Source organism: Eriocheir sinensis, chromosome 14 (assembly GCF_024679095.1).
Source record: "Eriocheir sinensis breed Jianghai 21 chromosome 14, ASM2467909v1, whole genome shotgun sequence".
Classification (NCBI taxonomy): domain Eukaryota; kingdom Metazoa; phylum Arthropoda; class Malacostraca; order Decapoda; family Varunidae; genus Eriocheir; species Eriocheir sinensis.
In genome coordinates this window covers 13,573,630-13,595,252 of record NC_066522.1, presented here as the reverse complement: position 1 = coordinate 13,595,252, position 21,623 = coordinate 13,573,630, and the positions used below count along the sequence as shown (strand labels likewise).

Below are 21,623 nucleotides of genomic sequence, written 5' to 3'. Positions count from 1 at the left end.
ACCCAAAGATTCGATCCTTTATGGACGATCTGCAGAGTTTTCCCACGCGGCTTTCATGCATGGTCACTACTGGTGGTCACAAAGGGCATGAGTTTACACAGGAATAATTCAGAGGTGGAGGAGAATAAGGAGGAGGAGGAGGAAGAGGAAGAGAAGGAAGTGGTGGTGAAGATTGATTGGGTAGTGTGGGAGGGGTAAAAAAAAAAAGTATGATGGAGGGAAGGAAGGAGGGAGGGAAGATATCTATGACCTCAAGCGCAATTCAGTTTCTACTTTTTTTAATGCTGTCATCCTTCTTCATCACACAATAGCTACATGTCTTAATTCTGTCCTTCGGTAAAGAAATGAGGTGCAAATTTCCAAAGGCACGATAGGCATGAACGCTTTCAGGAAGGAGGAAGAGGAGGAAGAGTAAGAGTTGATATAGGAGAAAAAGGAGATGAAGAAGTAAGGGGAAGTACTACGTAGTAAGACGAAGAAGAAGAAGAAGAGGAGGAAGAGGAAGAAGTCATGTTCAGCTCGTGTTTTGTTTACCTACGACACGAAGACTAAAACAATTCTCTTTCTTCTCTTCTCCTTCTTCTCTTCATCTATCCTTATTTCTCTTCTTCTTCCGAAACCACGCAGTCCTCTCCTTTCTCCTCGTTTTCTTTTAGCACCAGAGAGAACATGTGCGTAGAACGAGAGAAAGAGAGAAAAAGAGAGGAATAAAGAGAGCTAGGTGGAAGTCAATGAGAGAGAGAGGAGAGAGAGAGAACGTTGTGCATGACAATCAATATGACTCCTTGGAGAGAGAGAGAGAGAACGAAAGAAAGAGATAGAGAGGGATATAGTACGAACAGTTCCTGACCCCACCACCACCACCACCACCTTCCACCGGCACCACCACCACCACCTTCCACTACCACCACCACCACCACCATGAGCTCAGTGTGACGGAGAGAGAGACGCAGTGAAGCGGGTCGTGGTGGTGGAGGTGGTGATATCAGGCAGTGGTGTTGTTGATGATGGTGATGATAGGACGTAATGAGTATCTTAGTGATGGTGACGAATAGTGAAACAGTGATGATGGTGATGAAAATGGTGACGATGATGTAACTTAACTTATGATTGGTGTTTTGAAAGTGGCGTTGTAATGTGCTAAGAGTGATAGGGCGGGGGGGAGGGGGAGTTGACAGTGAGGGCAGGAAATGAGTGAAGGAAGGAGGGAAGGGTGGAAGGAAAGAAGGAGAGAAAGTAAGAAAAATGAAAGAAGAAAGTAAGGTTGAAAGAAAGAAAGGAAGGAATGGATGAAGAAAGGAGGGAATGAAAGCAAAATGAAGAGAGTAAGGAAGGAATGAAGAAAAATTGATAATGGAGAGGACCGGCATAAAACAATAAGCGTGCGTGTGTGTGTGTGTGTGTGTGTGTGTGTGTGTGTGTGTGTGTGTGTGTGTGTGTGTGTGTGTGTGTGTGTGTGTGTGTGTGCCATGTCGATACTAAAATGGAAAAAAAGAAAAGGGAAAGATGGTGAAAAGAGAGGCATAGGCATGTAGTGTGTGTGTGTGTGTGTGTGTGTGTGTGTGTGTGTGTGTGTGTAATGGCTATATAAGATGTTTGAAATAATGCCCCGCTGAATATCGTTAGAAGTTAATGTGTTCTAATTTTACGGAGTTCAGAGTTGAGACAGAGGAGGAAGAAAGAGACAAAAAAACAAGCAAAAAAAAAAAAAGAAAGACAGAAGAGTGAACGAAAATAAGCCTATGTAAAAAAAATCGGTTGAAAAAAAGGAATAAAAAAAGACTGACAGAAAAAGAAATGAAAAGAAGGAACAAAAAGAGAGAATAAAAAATAAGTATGTCTAGATTATGAGAGTAAGATAAAGACAAGAGAGTAAAGAGAGAAAATATTGCTCGTAAAAGTATTGTAGGAAGAAGATAAAAGGAGGAGGAAGATAATACAGGGACACATGACATATTCAAGACAAACATAGCGAGTGAGTGAGTGAGTGAGTGAGTGAGTGAGTGAGTGAGTGAGTGAGTGAGTGAGTGAGTGAGTGTGAGTGGTGTACGTTCTTTGATATAAAAAAAATCCAAACAACACACACACACACACACACACACACACACACACACACACACACACACACACACACACACACACACACACACACACACACACACACACATATTTTTCCACGTCAAACACACAATCCTCTGCCCTTTCGTCTCATTTTTTTCTTCTTTTTCTAAGTAAAACACACACACACACACACACACACACATACACACACACACACACACACACACACACACACACACACACACACACACACACACACACACACCACATTCCTCACCCCCATCGTATATATAACCCATAAACTTCCCTATTTAAAAGTCATATGAGGAGATGAAGATGTCACATACACACACACACACACACACACACACACACACACACACACACACACACACACACACACACACACACCTCCACAAACACACTACATCCTTCACACCTCTGTCACATCTTCCAGACCTCGTCACACACCTCTGAGACAACCAAGAGTGGCGCTGTGACGTGGACAGGTGAGGCGTGACGTGATGGGGACACCTGCCGAGCCCCTTGAGTTGACAGGACGTGAGGAGGTAAGGTGGAGGTGGGCGAAGTGAGCGTCTGCCAGAGGAGGTGGAGGAGGAGCTGGAGGAGGAGGAGGCGTGAGGTGAGAAGGAGCAGAGACGATATAGCTGGAAGTGCCGCATGACGAGAAGGAGAACACAGAGGAGGCAGAGAAGAGATAAAGAGAAGAGGACCTGTAGTGCCACGTGTACATTGCCTCCACAGCCGCCGCCACTGCTCTTCAAAGGTCATCATGTGTACCAACGACGACTCCGTGGCAACCATCTGTAAGTGTGTGTCGGTGTCCCCGTGTTTGTTTGGCTCCGTGTGTGTGTGTGTGGTAGGTGATTGCGGAAGGAAAGGAAGAGAAAAGGGCCTGAGTGCTTGTGTAAGAGGAATTGTTAGTGTATGGGAAAGAGTGACTGTGGAGGGGGTCTTGAATGTTCATGTAGAGAAAAAGATAAAGAGGAGAGTGCATGGGTATAAGTGTCATTTTGAAGGTGTTGAGGGGAGAGAGTGAAGGGCCTCGAGTGTTTTTGTGTGAGACATTGTGAGTGTATGGTGTAGAGGGGATGAGTGTTTGTGTGTAGGGTATTGTGAGTGTATGGGTAAGGATGATTGTGTTTGTGTATATATAGGAGAGAAAGAGGGATCTTGAGTATTGTGTGAGGCATTGCGAGTGTACGGATAAAAATGACTGCGTGTATGGAGGGGATGAGTGTTTGTGTGTGGGGTATTGTGAGTGTATGGGGTAAGAATGACAGCCAGTGTGAAGGGGAATGTGAGGGTGTGTGGGGGGGAGGGGGTCTGTAAGGGGGCTCGTGCGTGTGTTGAAGCGGTTAAGGAGGGACTGTTCTAAATTTGTGACTAAGTAGTGAGTTTTTAAGAATAAAGTATTGTTTTTTCACCTTGAGTTCAAATGCTCAAGTGTATATCAAGGGAATTCAGTAGGTAAAAATACATACACAGGCAGGTAGATACATACATAAATACATACACAGGCAGGTAGATACATACATACTTACATGGATACAGGTGTACACTCATATAAGCTATTCATACATGCATATAATTATAAACACGTGCGTACATAGATATATAGACACATGCATATATAAATCGTTCATACGCACACGTTTTCGCACACACACACACACACACACACACACACACACACACACACACACACACACACACACACACACACACACACACACATATGGGCTTCCTGGTAATCATAATCTTCCTTCCCTCCCTCCCTCCCTCTTTCCTTCCTCCTGAACGGATATCCTCTTTTATGCTTCTAGTAATAATATACCTCTCGTTCTCTCCTTTCTTTCCCTCTCTCCACCTTCTTTACTTCTCTCTCCTTCCCTTCTTGCCTCTCTCCACCTTCCTTATTTCTTTCTCCTTCCCTTCCTCCTTCCCTTCTTCCCTCTCTCCACCTTCTTTATTTCTCTCTCCTTCCCTTCTTCCCTCTCTCCACCTTTACTTCTCTCTCCTTCCCTTCCTCCTTCCCTTCTTCCCTCTCTCCACCTTCTTTACTTCTCTCTCCTTCTCTTCCTCCTTCCCTTCTTCCCTCTCTCCACCTTCCTTATTTCTCTTTCCTTCCCTTCCTCCCTCCCTTCTTCCCTCTCTCCACCTCCATTACTTTCTTTCATATTTTTTATTACTTCTACTTTACTTTTTTAATCAACTATGTATCTTATATTTTCTTTATTTTCTTGTTTCCTTGTATTAACCTCCTGTTTTTTTTATCATTCCATCTCTTCTCTCTCACTTTTTTTCTCTCTCTCATATTCCCTTGGTCTTTAATCTTTATTCCTTATTCCTCTTCAATCTCCTCTCTCTCCCTCCTTCTTTCCTTGCCTTCTTTCCTCCCTTCTCCCCTCCTGTCCTCTGATCTCTCCTCCCTCCCCTCCCCCTCCTCTGTTCCCTTACTTATTCCCGGAAGAGCAAGTTACGTGAAATCGAAGTAAAAAAAAAAAAAAAGGAGAAAAGTTAACAAAAACCAACCAGTCAGACAAAAAGCAAACACACAGAAATATTAAACAAACAAAGTGACAGCATATTGCACTGACACCATTCACACACACGCAAACACACACACGCACACACACACACACACACACACACACACACACACGCACGTAGGTATGAAGATTTTACTTATTGATCTTAAGCATATCTCTCTCTCTCTCTCTCTCTCTCTCTCTATATATCTCTCTATCTATCTCTTTACAGCCATGACAAAACCGGTTAAAAAGGGATACCTCATCAGATACAAAAGTAAGTATTATCATTATCATTATTATCATTGGCAGCAGTAGTAGTAGTAGTAGTAGTAGTAGTAGTAGTAGAAGCACCACCACCACCAGAACCACCAGCAAAAATAGCGACAGAGTAAAAATCAAGCTTTGTATACACCTGTCTACCTAACGACGGAGACCCCCCCCCCCACCCACACCCACACACACACAGCGGCTGACGTGCGCGGCCTGACGAGGAAAAGTGCCTATTATTTATCAAGAGTACAGGGCCGCGAGGGTCGATAACACAGTACTGGGCTTAGCGTGTTGGGCCGCTGACCCGCGTGAAAGTGGACTGAACAGGAATATTTTAGTGGCTGGGTGAGAGGGTAGAGGTAATGGTGGTGGTAGGAGTAGTAGTAGTAGTAGTAGTAGTAGTAGTAGTAGTAGTAGTAGCAGTAGTAGTAGTAGTAGTAGTAGTAGTAGTAGTAGTAGTAGTTCCGTCCCTTTCCTACCCTTTCCTATCCATCTCCACCTTTCTCTTATTCTTCCTTTCCCTTGCCCTTATCCTGTCAATCTTATCCTTATCCTATGAGTAGTAGTAGTAGTAGTAGTAGTAGTAGTAGTAATAGAAGTAGTAGTAGTAGTAGTAGTAGTAGTAGTAGTAGTAGTGCCCAACACCTTCTTGACAGCCACCTCACAACGTTATCTTCCCATCGCCACGAGCAAACGGACAATAGACTAACATTCCATCGGGGGCCGGGAAAGGTCACTTCACCACCACCACCACCACTACCACTGCCATCATCACCACCTCCTCCACGATCACATTAACCATCACAACTATCACCCTCACTACCACTTCACAATCTATTCCTTTACCTTCTCTATCATCTTCACAACTCCCATGCACTTCCTCTTCTTCGTCCGTCACCATCACCATCACCAGCACTTGCATGACCTTCCCCATAACCCCTCACTTTCAACCCCCTTGTTATTACAGAATTCCTGCGTAATAGCATAAGGAGGAGGAGGAGGAGGAGGAGGAGGAAGAAGAGGTGATGGTAGTAGTGGTGGGGTTAGTGGAGGTGCTGGTGGTGGTAGAGGAGGAAAGAGAAGAAGAAGAAGAAGAAGAAGAAGAAGAAGAAGAAGAAGAAGAAGAAGAAGAAGAAGAAGAAGAAGAAGAAGAAGAAGAAGAAGAAGAAGAAGAAGAAGAAGAAGAAGAAGAAGAAGAAGAAGAAGAAGAAGAAGAAGAAGAAGAAGAAGAAGAAGAAGAAGAAGAAGAAGAAGAAGAAGAAGAAGAAGAAGAAGAAGAAGAAGAAGAAGAAGAAGAAGAAGAAGAAGAAGAAGAAGAAGAAGAAGAAGAAGAAGAAGAAGAAGAAGAAGAAGAAGAAGAAGAAGAAGAAGAAGAAGAAGAAGAAGAAGAAGAAGAAGAAGAAGAAGAAGAAGAAGAAGAAGAAGAAGAAGAAGAAGAAGAAGAAGAAGAAGAAGAAGAAGAAGAAGAAGAAGAAGAAGAAGAAGAAGAAGAAGAAGAAGAAGAAGAAGAAGAAGAAGAAGAAGAAGAAGAAGAAGAAGAAGAAGAAGAAGAAGAAGAAGAAGAAGAAGAAGAAGAAGAAGAAGAAGAAGAAGAAGAAGAAGAAGAAGAAGAAGAAGAAGAAGAAGAAGAAGAAGAAGAAGAAGAAGAAGAAGAAGAAGAAGAAGAAGAAGAAGAAGAAGAAGAAGAAGAAGAAGAAGAAGAAGAAGAAGAAGAAGAAGAAGAAGAAGAAGAAGAAGAAGAAGAAGAAGAAGAAGAAGAAGAAGAAGAAGAAGAAGAAGAAGAAGAAGAAGAAGAAGAAGAAGAAGAAGAAGAAGAAGAAGAAGAAGAAGAAGAAGAAGAAGAAGAAGAAGAAGAAGAAGAAGAAGAAGAAGAAGAAGAAGAAGAAGAAGAAGAAGAAGAAGAAGAAGAAGAAGAAGAAGAAGAAGAAGAAGAAGAAGAAGAAGAAGAAGAAGAAGAAGAAGAAGAAGAAGAAGAAGAAGAAGAAGAAGAAGAAGAAGAAGAAGAAGAAGAAGAAGAAGAAGAAGAAGAAGAAGAAGAAGAAGAAGAAGAAGAAGAAGAAGAAGAAGAAGAAGAAGAAGAAGAAGAAGAAGAAGAAGAAGAAGAAGAAGAAGAAGAAGAAGAAGAAGAAGAAGAAGAAGAAGAAGAAGAAGAAGAAGAAGAAGAAGAAGAAGAAGAAGAAGAAGAAGAAGAAGAAGAAGAAGAAGAAGAAGAAGAAGAAGAAGAAGAAGAAGAAGAAGAAGAAGAAGAAGAAGAAGAAGAAGAAGAAGAAGAAGAAGAAGAAGAAGAAGAAGAAGAAGAAGAAGAAGAAGAAGAAGAAGAAGAAGAAGAAGAAGAAGAAGAAGAAGAAGAAGAAGAAGAAGAAGAAGAAGAAGAAGAAGAAGAAGAAGAAGAAGAAGAAGAAGAAGAAGAAGAAGAAGAAGAAGAAGAAGAAGAAGAAGAAGAAGAAGAAGAAGAAGAAGAAGAAGAAGAAGAAGAAGAAGAAGAAGAAGAAGAAGAAGAAGAAGAAGAAGAAGAAGAAGAAGAAGAAGAAGAAGAAGAAGAAGAAGAAGAAGAAGAAGAAGAAGAAGAAGAAGAAGAAGAAGAAGAAGAAGAAGAAGAAGAAGAAGAAGAAGAAGAAGAAGAAGAAGAAGAAGAAGAAGAAGAAGAAGAAGAAGAAGAAGAAGAAGAAGAAGAAGAAGAAGAAGAAGAAGAAGAAGAAGAAGAAGAAGAAGAAGAAGAAGAAGAAGAAGAAGAAGAAGAAGAAGAAGAAGAAGAAGAAGAAGAAGAAGAAGAAGAAGAAGAAGAAGAAGAAGAAGAAGAAGAAGAAGAAGAAGAAGAAGAAGAAGAAGAAGAAGAAGAAGAAGAAGAAGAAGAAGAAGAAGAAGAAGAAGAAGAAGAAGAAGAAGAAGAAGAAGAAGAAGAAGAAGAAGAAGAAGAAGAAGAAGAAGAAGAAGAAGAAGAAGAAGAAGAAGAAGAAGAAGAAGAAGAAGCAGAAGAAGAAGAAGAAGAAGAAGAAGAAGAAGAAGAAGAAGAAGAAGAAGAAGAAGAAGAAGAAGAAGAAGAAGAAGAAGAAGAAGAAGAAGAAGAAGAAGAAGAAGAAGAAGAAGAAGAAGAAGAAGAAGAAGAAGAAGAAGAAGAAGAAGAAGAAGAAGAAGAAGAAGAAGAAGAAGAAGAAGAAGAAGAAGAAGAAGAAGAAGAAGAAGAAGAAGAAGAAGAAGAAGAAGAAGAAGAAGAAGAAGAAGAAGAAGAAGAAGAAGAAGAAGAAGAAGAAGAAGAAGAAGAAGAAGAAGAAGAAGAAGAAGAAGAAGAAGAAGAAGAAGAAGAAGAAGAAGAAGAAGAAGAAGAAGAAGAAGAAGAAGAAGAAGAAGAAGAAGAAGAAGAAGAAGAAGAAGAAGAAGAAGAAGAAGAAGAAGAAGAAGAAGAAGAAGAAGAAGAAGAAGAAGAAGAAGAAGAAGAAGAAGAAGAAGAAGAAGAAGAAGAAGAAGAAGAAGAAGAAGAAGAAGAAGAAGAAGAAGAAGAAGAAGAAGAAGAAGAAGAAGAAGAAGAAGAAGAAGAAGAAGAAGAAGAAGAAGAAGAAGAAGAAGAAGAAGAAGAAGAAGAAGAAGAAGAAGAAGAAGAAGAAGAAGAAGAAGAAGAAGAAGAAGAAGAAGAAGAAGAAGAAGAAGAAGAAGAAGAAGAAGAAGAAGAAAGAAAAAGAAGAAAATAATGAAAGACGAAAGATTATATAATTATGCTCTATACACAGTCGTAATTATCACACACACACACACACACACACACACACACACACACACAATTTTCCTTCCCTTCCCTACCCTTTCCTTCCATTATTCTTCCTCTCCCTTACCCTTATCCTCTCAGTTTAATCCTTATCCTTATCCTATCAGTCCTGCCATAATCGCCAATCCCTCCATCCATCATCCTCATTATCCATTCTTTCGTTTTTTCATCCATTCTTTCTTTCTTTCTCCCATCCATCCTCTCCTCCATTTTTACCTAAACCAAAAGGCAGTGCAGTTTCAGCCAAAAAGTAAATGCTAAATATAAATAATAGTAAAAATGTATTAGTAATAGTAAATGATAGTCAATAATGATAGCAAACAGTAAATAATAAAGCAAAGAAATCTAAAGGTAAAACAATTAATAAGTGACTCAATCGCAATAGAATCAAATAAAATAACGGAGAAGAAAAAAAAACATCCTTGCGCTCGACCCAACACACAACTATATAACGACAGAGGAAAATAAGACGCAGAATGTATACAACAGCCAACCTGGGCCGGTGTTCTCAGATGTTTCCTCTTCCCGCATCAACTACTTCTAAAGGCCGAGAAGGAGAGTAATCGGGTTGTAATGAGTGTTTATGAAGGTTCATGGTACAGAAAAAGGGTCAAACTACCTCCAGGGTAATAAAACTACCAATGGAAATGCCACAACTCCTACGAAAGCCTTGTCAAGTGTGTATGCTTGGGGGCTGCTGACACGTTTAAGAATATAACCAAAAGATATTCTCAGGCGCTTTCTCCTCTTGCATCAACTATTTTCAGAGGCCGAAGTGGAGACGAATCAGGTTGTAATGAGATGAGTGCTTTTGAAGGTTCATAGTGCAGAAAAAGGGTCAAACTACCACCAAGGCCCCCCCCAAAAAAAAAAAAATCCATGAAAATGCCTACAGTTCCTACGAAAACCTTGTCAAATGCGTATGCTTGGGACGTCATCATAGGGAATAACCTCGCAAGCTATCGCAAAATAACTCGTAGACGCCAATCTTCCTCATTTATCCCATATTTCACTTTTTCTATCGATGTGTTTAAGAATATGGGTGTGCTGATTCGTTCCGCTCTGTGACCTTGCATCGATTCAGGCGTGAAATATCAGTTGAGAGGGAAAGTAACGTGCGGGGACGCAGGGGAGGAATGCGTACACGACATCAATAAGGAATTAAGGTAGACTCAATAAGTGGATGACCTTTAGAGAGAGAGAGAGAGAGAGAGAGAGAGAGAGAGAGAGAGAGAGAGAGAGAGAGAGAGAGAGAGAGAGAGAGAGAGAGAGAGAGAGAGAGAGAGAGAGAGAGAGAGAGAGAGAGAATGAAAGAAAGAAAGAAAGGAAAGAAAGAATCAAGGGAAGAAAGAGGGAGAAAGTAAGAAAAAAAAAGAAAAAAAGAATGAGAGACAGACAGACAGACAGACAAAGAGAATCAATGAATCTTTTAATATTATGTTCATCGTTGTATAAATGTTTGAATCGTTCCACTCACCGACGAATAAGTATCAAAACAATGACACACAAGGACATAAGAAGACTATACAAGAGGCTATTAGTCGATCTATCTAATAAATTATGGAGCCTCGTAAGAATCAATTATGCATCATTTGACTTCTCCGACCTCCTCTTCAAAAGTCCAGTCATCTGTACACTAACCTAACGATTATATATTTGTCATCTTTTCTCTGTTATACGGTCAAAGAAGGCAGCTGAAAGGTCAATTAAGAAGAAGAAGAAGAAGAAGAAGAAAGAAGAAGAAAACAAAAGAAGTTGAGAAGGATGAAGAAGAAGAAAGATGGCTCATGGTTGAAAGAAGAAAAAGAAGGAGAAGAAGAAATAGAAGAAAGAAAAAGAACAAGAAACAGAAGAAAAAAGAAGAAAAAGAAGAAGAAGAACAAGAACAAGAAGAACAAGAAACAGAAGAAAAAAGAAGAAAAAGAAGAACAAGAACAAGAAGAACAAGAAGCAGAAGAAAAAGAAGAAAAAGAAGAAGCAAAAGAAAAAGAGGAAAAACAAGGAAGAAGAAGAAAAAAAGAAGAAGAAGAAGAAGAAGAAGAAGAAGAAGAAGAAGAAGAAGAAGACAAAAAGCCCACCGCCGTTGCTCCTGCAAATATAATGAAGAGAGAGAGGAGCCGGAAGGGAGGGTCAGATTCCACTGATTATACTCCTCCACTACTCTACTTGCGAGCCCCAGTTTTAGCATACCGTAACTCCTTCTTGAACCTGTACTTATCTTGGCTGTATTCATCGCTATAGGTCGAGATATCTTTTTCATCTATCAACGCCATGAAAGTGTTATTCCTTCCTTTATCTTCCCTTTGAGGTATGTACGGGGGAAATATATTATACCTTCCTTACTCAAAGTTGTATTCATTGTTGTAAGTCGCCACATCCTTTCAGTTTTAAGTATTCTATCATCTATCAACGTCATTCATCTTTCCCTTATTAAACAATGGGAGAAAGAAGTCTTAGGCTCATATTTTTAAACATTTCGGCGGCCAAGCACACATATTTGCTTTCATAGGAATTTTGGGCATTTCCAGGAGTAGCTTTATAAACCCCTCTGTTAGTCTGACCCTTCCTCTGTATCATGAACGTGAAAAAACATACTCTTTAGAACCCGATTGATCTCCTTTTCGACCTTTGGAAATAGTTGATGTGAGGGGTGGAAGCGTCTGACAGTATCGGCTTCAGTCCCCCACAAAGGGCTTATTCACCCTCCTTTTTTTAACTCGAACCTCACCGAAGCGAGCGTTACTTATTCCTCATCCTCCCTATATAATTCTAAGTGATTGTCCTTCAAGCTCTCTAAAGGCGGTGCCACACTAGTATAACCTTTTGACCTTATCCTTTCACTACGACTCGCAAACATAAACTAAATCAATGATGCCAAAAATTCCACTGGTACGACACTTCCCCAAACAAGAGCGTTCTTTCTTTCCATCTATCTTTCTTTTCTTTCTGTCTTTCTGTCTTTCTTTATCTATCTATCTAATCCTTCAGCCTACCCAGTGAAAGATGGATAAAAAATAAAGGTCTTCAAACGTCCCTTTTCCAACAGAGCGATTCATAGGGTCGAACTGGCGCGAGGACTGGGTGGTGCTGCACGAGGACTCAGCGCTAGAGTGGTACAAAGAACATGACGAGACCGACCTCCTGGGGGCCATCATGCTCAAGGTATAATCAGCACTTCGAGGCGTGTGTGTTTGTGTGTGAGTGTGTGGGGGAGGGGGGGGGGGGGTAGTGGTGTGTGTGTGTGTGTGTGTGGTGAGATCGTCCTGGGGTGTCTTGCTAAGGGTGCGTAGCGAGTGTGTATAGGATGTAAGGAGCAAGGACTAGGGTGTGTTTTTGTGCGTTATGTAAAGAGGTATTGGTGTCTGGTATGTGGTATGCGGGTGGGAGAGGTAGAAAAGGTATGGAGGAGGAGAAAGGTGTGAAGGAATGGAGGTATGAAGGAAAAGGAAGAAACCCTAATTAAAGGTGACAGGTAAGATATGGGAAGCACGGAAGGTATGAAGGTAGGAAATATATGAAAGGTACGAGAAGTGTGCAGGTATGACAGGTATGAAAGGTATATGAAAGGAAGGAAGGACCAGTTAACAGACAGGTATAAAAGTTAACTTTCATGCTAGCTAAGTTGGGAAAGTTACCGCATGAAAAGAGGAAAAGTTTAAAAAATTAGAAGCTGTTACAGTTAAAAGTTGGAAAAGTTACCGCAAACCTATATACTCCTCCTTATCTTTCTCCCCCACTTACTTTAACAGCCACTGCCCTCTCCTTCCTTCTTTCCTTCCTTCCCCTTACTCTGCTCCTCCTGCACTTTCCCTCACACCTTTACTAACAGCCAACACATTCGTTCCCTCCCAGCTGCTCCTCTATATTCACCTCCTCCTCTCACCCCTCTTCACTAACCACCCTTTCCTCGTCTCTTCATCCCTATACTTGTCATTTCTTCGTTCACATCTCCTTCACCTCCTTTACTCACAACCATCACCTCCTCCTCCTCCTCCTTCACATATATCACACACCTTACTCTCTCACCCCTCTTCACTAACCACCCTTTCCCCTTCCCCTTCAGGAGGCCCCGGAGATGATATGGCGGGGCCTGCTTGCACGTGCCAGGGCCCTGATCTACCCAAGGACAGGACCCAACACGCTGGCAGTCTTTGGCAACAAGACCAAGGACAAGATGCACTGGTTCCTCGCCAAGAACATGGACGACCTCAAGTGCAGCCTCATGGTGGTGTGGTGGGTGGTGGAGGAGGGGATGGAAGAGGAGGGGAGGGGGAAGAGGAAAGGGAAGAAGGGATTAGATATGAGAAGGAATGATGAAGAAAGAGGAGGAAGGGGAGGGGGGAGAGGGAAGAGGAAGGGGAAGAAGGGATTAGATAGGAAGTAATGAGAAGGAATGAGAAAGAGAGGTAGGGGGGAAAAGGAAAGGGAAGAAGGGATTAGATATGAGAAGGAATGATGAAGAAAGAGGATTAGGGGGAGGGGGAGGGGAAGAGGAAAGGAAAGAAGGGATTAGATAGGAAGGAATGAGAAGGAATGAGGAAAGAGAAGAGGGAGGGGGGAAGAGGAAAGGGAAGAAGGGATTAGATATGAGAAGGAATGATGAAGAAAGAGGATTAGGGGGAGGGGGAGGGATAGAGGAAGGGGAAGAAGGGACTAGATAGGAAGGAATAAGAAGGAATGATGGAGAAAAAGGAGACTTGGAGGAGAAAGTAGAAGGGGAAGAAGGGGTTATTTAGATAGTAAGGCGTGCGAGAGGATAATGGAGGAAAAAGAGGGATGACAGAGCCCGTTAGAGGAAGACCCAAATGCTCCTCGCTGCTCCAAAATGTTCCCCGCATATTCGTTCACGTGGTGGTGGTGGTGGGAATACGAAGGGAAAAGAAATAAGGAGTAAAGGATATTTGCAACACCTTATCAATGTGAATGCAAATTTAGTTTTGTTAAGATGTACGTATAAGCATATGAATTAAGAACATTTAAGAAAAAGGTAGGTCAAAGGACATATACACACACACACAAAAAAATGATCCACTCTTTCTTTTTCATGCCTTAACAGCCAGTGGATGACAGCCATTAGCAACACGGTAAGTAAATAACAACAACAACAACAATATAATAATAATAATAATAATAATAATAATAATAATAATAATAATAATAATAATAATAATAATAATAATAATAATAATAAAATAATAATAATAATGAACAACAGAGAACAACAACAACAACAAGTACCAGATAACTTTATGCACCTCAACCCTTCCTCTCCACAGCTGCCCCCGCCCCCCCAACCGCCGCCACCCCCTGAAGGGGAAAAGAAAGGGGACCCGCCCCCCTATTCTCCTTCGGCTCCTCCCCAACCGCCTCAGAGTAAGTATATATAGGTTAGTAGTAATAGTAGTAGTAGTAGTAGTAGTAGTAGTAGTAGTAATTGAAAGAGAGAGAGAGAGAGAGAGAGAGAGAGAGAGAGAGAGAGAGAGAGAGAGAGAGAGAGAGAGAGAGAGAGAGAGAGAGAATACAAAATCAATGAGAATAAACATAGTGGCACAGTTCATGACTGACACACACAAAAAACACAAATGAATAAAATCAGCACCTTACACCTCATTTCAAATCAATAAAAATCCTTCATTTAACTTCAGACATATCTGGTGGCGGCGGAGGGGGAGGAGGATACGTTGGAGCTGGAAGAGGAGGCGGAGGCTACCCACGAGGAGGCTACAGAGGAGGTTATGGTGGTGGTGGAGGTTATGGTGGCGGTGGAGGTTATGGTGGTGGTGGAGGTTATGGCGGTGGTGGTGGTTACGGCGGCGGCGGCGGCGGCGGTACCAACACTATCATTATGGACCGAGGAAACAACGGTATGGGGGACTTCGCTGGGGGCATGATGATGGGCGCGGCCATGACGGGCTGGGGCATGGGCGGCTGGGGCATGGGATTCGGCTTTGGTGTCCCCGTCGGCATGGGCCTCGGCGGCTATGGTTTCCGCGGTGGAGGATACCATAACACGGTGAGTGGATGGGTGGATGGTTGCCCAGCTGCATAGGTTGTGAGCCCGGCAGTGGTTGATTTTAATGCACGTATTTTCAGACGCTTTCGGCTTTCAAAACTAATATTTCCAAAGGCCACAAAGAAGATTAGTTGGGTTCTTATGAGTTATTACCACATTCATGGTGCAGAAGCCTTGTCAAACTATCACAAGGCTCATAAAACTAGAAAACTAGCCATGGAAATACCCACTACTTCCAGCAAAGCCTGATCAACTGTGGGTGTCTAAGTCCCGAGATGAATGAGAATATGGGCCTAAGAATGCTGTACGTTGGAGGAGCGAGGGGCTTCAAGTAGCCTATCCCTGGCAAAGGATACCTGGACCAACATCTTTTCTAGACTGAATATCCTTCAATGCACGTAAACAAATAATAATTGGTTCAAACCTGAAATGCAAGATCACTACCTATATCTACTCGTACTATGATGCAGCTAAACCCATGTCCCATATTAATGAGTAATAAAGAAAATATATAAAAAAACGACACATACGGTATTAACTATAACACAACAGCAATGAACTAAACCTTTACCACCAACCACCACAAGTTATCTACATTCCCAAACCATCTCAACAGGAAACCAACGTCACCAACAACTACTACAACAACGACCCGGCGGAGAGTGGCGGAGGTGCTGGCGGAGACGGCGGCGGTAATGGCGGTGAAGGTGGTGGTGGTGGTGGTGACGCCGCGAACACAGACGCCCAACCCATAGCTCCTGACGCTGGTGGTGGCCTTGAACCCGACGCGGAGATGATACCCGACGGCGGAGGCATGGACGGGATTGACCCAGGGTTGTTGGACGAGGGCGGACCGGATTTGTCGGGGATGGAAATGGCCGAACCCTTTGAGATGGGCGGCATGAACGATGTGGGCGGGGAGTTCGACATGGGAGAGATGGACATGGGTGGTGGGTTTGACATGGATGATGGGCTTGACATGGGCGGGTTCGATATGGGTGGTTTTGATATGGGGTTTTGAATTGCGTGTGTTGTGGTTTGTTGTTGTCTTGGTGGTTAGTCGTTTTTCCTATACACACACACACACACACACATCGTCACCCAAAGTCATCATTATCACTTGACTACGTTTTCGATACCCAATATACTCCTAAACAACAACAGCAACACTAATAAAAAACAACAAACTTTCATACACAAGTTTATAAATCGGTCAAGAAAACGCTAAAACTGAACTCAATTTTGCTATTTTCTACTCAGAGAGAGAGAGAGAGAGAGAGAGAGGGGGGGGGTCAATAACTGCCTTTATTTCTTGTATATATATCGCCTCCGACCCCTCAACTTCCTTCAACGAAATAAGTGAGTCATACCCTAATATTGGAGCCTTTTAAACTTTTCCTCACAAATAAAGCCACGCGAATATACAGCGCAAACATGCCTTTACTGAACACAGCTACATACGTCACAGGAAAACGTTCAAAGTTTATAACGAAGTGTACACATGTGTCCTTTCCCGTTGCACGTTATAGCTAATCTTAATAATTATTCGAAGTACTTAATTATGAATAACCTTATCGCCAAAATAATACCTACTTTCATTTCGCGCGCACGCGTTGGTTGTAGGCCATGAACATAGATAGGCTACATTAGTCATGAGAGAGAGAGAGAGAGAGAGAGAGAGAGAGAGAGAGAGAGAGAGAGAGAGAGAGAGAGAGAGAGATTTTATTAGAGAAAATCTAAAGCTAACTCTTTGCCAGCCTACATTCATGCCTAAGTACGATATTGGTTAGCATGACTGCTCGTGTTTCAATCCCTCTCGCCCTACCGAGGCAAGAACGTCCCCAGGGAGTTTACAGTTAGTACAATACCTATACGGAATAAATGCCTTGCCAAGATGACGTCCTATCTATAAATATGATAAAAATGATGTTACGTGTACTTCCCTACGTGCCTGGAGGCAGTGTGTAACCAGAGCGTAGAATACTATTCTATGGCTCTGTGTGTAACTATTATCTTTAACGCCATGCAGAAACATAACAGGAGTCAGTAACATTCTATTACATAACTTGGTGTGGGAAGTGCTCTCGGGTGCTTGCATGGCCTCGGTGGGGATGGCGTTCCACCCCCCCGGGTCTTATTCCTCTTTTGATAGATTTTCAATGACACTGCTGCATGGAATTCATCTAACAACCCCTTTGATGTGCCCATTTAAACATTTGTTGCTACCGTCTCCTTGGTGCTATGGCCTCCCAAACTTGTTCAGCCTACCTGCCGGGCTGCGGCAGGTCTCAACTGCCTGTGTACCTGCCAAGGTGGAGCTCATATGTGTCTCCACACAACACAACTGCACAGAATTGTTATTGTTGAGGAACGAGACTAATGAAACACTTACGGCAGGGAGGGCTGGGCCGGGGTTCCGCGGGCACGGCTTCCTCAAACGTTACACAGCAATAAACGTTAACTTTTCCTCCATAAAACAGCTGACAGACTGAATTTCTTTGAGCTCACTTCCTCTCACCAGATTATGTACTGTAACTGGTTAACTAGTTTAACGTATAAAAATATTATTCTCTCCAACTTACCTTCCTTCATACGCATTACTTTTGTAATGACACACATTTGCAAACGTCGCGAGTGACCTGAGCGCGAAATTCAAACCCCTCGCTGGCCACCAATGACTCCCTCCGTGTTTTCAGGATTCCTGTGATCGTGCTGTATGCTAATGGGCAATAATGTGATATACATACCTACAAACCGTACTCACCCCTCATATAATATAAAAATATATTTTTATGCACAAAATAAAAGACTGCAAGCAAATGAGTATTGATTTCCTCACTGATATGGACGTGACATGTAAGCATCGGTACAGGCAACATTTATATTCACCTGAACAGTTGTGCCACGCCTGCAGCTGGTGGGATGACACATCATTGGCTCTAGATTGACCAAGTGTCGTCCAGTCCTCTACTCAATAAATTTGCCATCTATTCTTGACCACTTTCCTTCCAGCCATATTCTAGGAATAACCATAGCCTATGTAACAACCAAATTTTTTCTTTCCAGCAAACAAAAGGCAAAGCAAAAAGTAATCTAATGCATAGAGATTTTTAATGGAAGAATGATCTGAGTTAATGAATGCCATTCCTGCAACACTTAAGGTAACAAAGATCATATGATGATTTACTATGATGCAGTGAAAGAATAATCAAATAAAAGTAACGGATCAGTTATCAAGGGAGGAAACGAATGGCTGGTGCTGGAGTTACGTGGGTCAAGTAGTTGCATAAACAGAAGGAAAAATATATTGAAAAAAGATCAGAAAACTTGCTGGTAAGGTGGTGACAATGAACAGCCCTTCAATAGCATGAAAAGGAGTAAAGGGCAGTCACCCGACTGCCACCCAGGGAAAACTCTCTTTTTTTGGTGTCTGCAAAGTTTTATTTGCCTACCCTATCTCCTCACATGCTCTTTCCTGTCTACCTACATACTTTACTCCTAGACACCTTCTCTTCTCCCTTTCTCTCAATTTAATCAGAGCCTTTCACCAGATTTCTTAAAGGCTTCTCTTATACACAAGTTACCTTCTGCCCTTTTTTTTCCTCCGTTCCACCTATGGTGCTTGTAGACTTTCTCGGGGGCCTGCTGGTTAACCCCAGCCTGTTATCTCGCTGGCAAGTGTTTATTGTGGCACCATCCTACTTGGCTCATGCTGCCTTCTGGAGCTCATCTTTGACCCTCTTTTAGAGGGAATCTCGAGTCCAGGTTGATAGGTGGTCTTCAGGACAGCATGTGGGTAATTTCAAACCACTTGGGTTGACCAAGATTGTCAGGCGGGATGCGAACCCAGGTCCTCCTGGATGCAGAGCCCACACACTGACCACTCAGCCACTGCCTCCCTGAGGCAGTGCTGCAGTGTTGTTTGAGTTTTACAATTCAATATACCTATTTGGTTGACCTTTATGATATATGTACTTAAATGGGTTAAATCAACATGTAGGGCTAAAGATGAATAAGACATCAGTTCTATAAAAAAAATATTATGCTCAAACTGAAGAAATAATCATTCAAGAGGAAGCTTGAGAAACATCAAATAAATATGTATACTTAAAACAACTAATACCAATAAATTCCTCACTAGAACTGGAAATAAGGATAAGCATATATAAGACTGGGCTGGAGTGCTTTCAGGAAACAAGTCAAACATATTGAGAGGCTCTCTAGGGTATACTTAGAGCAATGGGTTTCCAAATGCAGTGTTCCCCTCGTCCTAACTTAAGGGTCAGAGACATGGACACTGACTAAAAAAGACTGGTGCTAGAATAGAAATCACTTTGATGGATAAGATAACAGAAAATGGTAAATTAAATAATAGCCATTCAAGAGTAGGTAATGGCAGTGGCTAGAACACACACACATGAGAAGACAAATGAACAAAAAGTGACAAGCTGACAAATGAGTGATACAAAAAAAAACAAGGGGCCCATTCAGCAAAGGTGTGATGAAACTGATAAGTCTATTGAACATTTGCATCAAAATTGGAAACTAGAGGCACAGGAGAGAAAGTAATGAAATTGCTTGGGAAAGGCAGCTGCTGCTTATGATAGCAGTCCAGATACAAGGTTTACTACAGGTGTCCTGAAGTAATGGATTCTTACTCACATCCGTTATATCCAGACATGAGGTAATGGTAATAAACTAACCATAACAGACAATTACAGGGTTATTAAAGTAATTGTCATGGGTATCAACTTTTCCTATATGATTGTAATAGTAATAAAAGACAAAGCAATAAATAATACCATATTTTTTTCTATACACTCAATAATAGAAACCCTACAAGTCATATTTATAATGTATGCATATGTGTGTAAAGAATAAATCAATGTAAATATATTAAAACACAAATATACAGATGATTAATTTATTAAAACTAATACAAAGAGGCTTTACTATAGAGCCAGACAGGGCCAGTTCTAAGCAAGCAGTAGTAGGACTTTCCAAACAGTGCTTATATATATAATATACCTTGACTAAACCATCTTTCATGCGGCCACACTCCCTCTTCCTTATTTAACACAAGAATTATCACAGTCGCTGGAATGTTGTCCAGACCATCAAGGAAAACAAAGTGATGCAAAACAGTGCCCACCTGAAACAAAAACTACACACACCTGGCTGGCAAACATGGCCAGCCAGGAGTAGGGGTGATAGGGTGGTGTTAGGGTTGGGCAGGCGACTCTGAACACTTTCTGGTTTCCTTCAGAGTCTTCCTGGTGACACTAATGATATGTGGATGGACTACCAGGCACCTTCATTTGCTTTGCCGAGAATTTTCATTTTTATTTGGCCACGTGTCTCTGAGAGGATTAAGGAGAGGGGTGAAGGGAGCTTAAACAATAACATGGAATGGATTATGAGTTACTACTTCCTTTTTGGTGCATGAGTGAGTGAGAATTTATGTCCTTATACTCTACCCGGCCCTGACCTTGGTTAACCTGGCTCGAAGGAAGGAAGAAACAAAAGCAAGACTTAGTTGAGCAATCTTAATATGGCTAAACAGGATACTAATACCTTCTTGACACAACTGAAAGCTAACTTAAATGGACATTAAGTGTGGCCCCCATTCGGACCCTCATCGCTCAGGAGAGAGTGCTGTGGGTCGACCCTCCAATGGTGTGCTTTCTGTGGGGTACTTAGATGTGGCCTTGCTTGTTGGATGGGATTTAAGGGTAAAAACAGACCAACATGTTCACAACACACCCTGGGACTTACTGGTTGGCTGTCTGCTGACCCAGATACTAACGAGACTAAGCAGTTACGGTATACATGGCTAGGGTACTGCTCAGTTCGGGGGAAGCTAATAGTTAAGTCTCTAAAAAATGATAGCAGTATACATCATGGTGATTCACAGCAAGAAATTGATTGATAGACAGCACAGAAGTGGCACTGCAAAATATCTGGAGTAAGTGTCATAGAAAGGTTATGGCAGTAAAGTAAATCCCCTCAACTTTTCTTGCACAATCACATGACACTAAAACCACAATGTAAGAAAACTTCCAAAACAAATTCATAGTATTCAAGATCTTCCATCTCATACCACTAAACAATATGAAGAGAGAAGAAAGAAGAATAAAAACTTTAGAAAGAACCATGTGTGTGGGTGTGTTTGGACGTGGACAAACACTTACAGGACATCGATATAAAAGAACACTGACAATACAGACTTTTTGATGGATTTTCTCTTTGTGGCTGTCACATGTTAAGCACTCCACTAAGTGCTGCGTGGCTTCATTGCTGTGATTGATACCGAGATAAAGAGACAGAGGGTTAGTGGAAGTGCTGCAGGATTGCAGAAACAGGAAATTGAAGTATGAATACAATTAGAGAAGTGGATGTGGAGGAACAGGCAGGAAGAGGAGCAAAACAAAGGCAAAAGAGAACAAGTAGATGGAGGGGTTCATATGAGGAGGACTACCACAGCTTAGTGGAGAAGCCACCAGGGGGAACGCGCTGCCTTGGGGCTTGCTGCACCGACTCAGGGGTCTTGGGCTCGGGGGTGCTCTCACTGTTGCGTGGACTGCCATTCAGATCAGCTGGAGATGCCAAAGAGTCATTAGGGTTACCTTGGCAATGATTCACAGGTCTATTTGCTCTCAATATAATCCAGCCTATGCAAAGTGTTCACCAGGCATGAAATAATTTATTTGTGCATCTTCCAAGGTAAGAATTGAATTTACTGGTACTTTTTCTTTAATAATAATTAGACTTGCTCTCAAAAACAAATCCTAACTCAACTAGGGTTGCCAAGAATTATTAGAGGCATTTAAAATGAATGAAGATAAATTTTTCCGGTCTGCTTGCTTGTCTATTGAGTACTGACCTAGTATGATACAAAACACAAGAATAATAATAAATTGGAACAATTAGATTAATTTATGGATTTTCAGTGTGAGATCTTGAT

The 21,623-nt window shown here is 41.8% G+C and overlaps 3 protein-coding genes and 1 long non-coding RNA gene across 10 annotated transcripts in view; 2 read left to right on the top strand and 2 right to left on the bottom strand.

The window, feature by feature from the left end:
- Nucleotides 1–17,574, bottom strand: part of LOC126998507 (uncharacterized) — a 36,661-nt gene extending 19,087 nt beyond the window's left edge. Inside the window, exon 1 of the mRNA XM_050860258.1 lies at nt 17,052–17,574. The gene's annotated coding sequence lies outside the window, so the exon portion shown is untranslated. The remainder of the gene's footprint in view (nt 1–17,051) is intronic.
- LOC126998511 (uncharacterized) lies at nt 935–12,727 on the top strand. 2 transcript variants are annotated; one of them, XR_007752903.1, is made up of 6 exons: nt 935–976; nt 1,659–1,975; nt 2,519–2,888; nt 4,846–4,890; nt 11,693–11,808; nt 12,710–12,727. It is a non-coding gene; the product is annotated as an uncharacterized LOC126998511 (long non-coding RNA). The 2 variants fall into 2 exon arrangements; XR_007752904.1 differs by having other exon boundaries at nt 1,659–1,979.
- LOC126998510 (uncharacterized) lies at nt 12,785–16,416 on the top strand. Its single transcript, XM_050860261.1, has 5 exons — nt 12,785–12,858; nt 13,703–13,730; nt 13,923–14,019; nt 14,292–14,659; nt 15,276–16,416. Exons 1-5 carry the CDS (start codon nt 12,821–12,823, stop codon nt 15,678–15,680), a joined length of 936 nt encoding a protein of 311 aa, XP_050716218.1. The 5' UTR covers nt 12,785–12,820; the 3' UTR covers nt 15,681–16,416.
- Nucleotides 17,575–19,569: 1,995 nt separating the features above from the next.
- Nucleotides 19,570–21,623, bottom strand: part of LOC126998506 (uncharacterized) — a 67,579-nt gene continuing 65,525 nt past the window's right edge. For all 6 annotated transcript variants that reach the window (XM_050860255.1, XM_050860254.1, XM_050860252.1 and 3 more), the window contains one exon: nt 19,570–21,255. In XM_050860255.1, the coding sequence (XP_050716212.1) occupies nt 21,134–21,255 (122 nt within the window). In that variant the 3' untranslated portion in view covers nt 19,570–21,133. The remainder of the gene's footprint in view (nt 21,256–21,623) is intronic.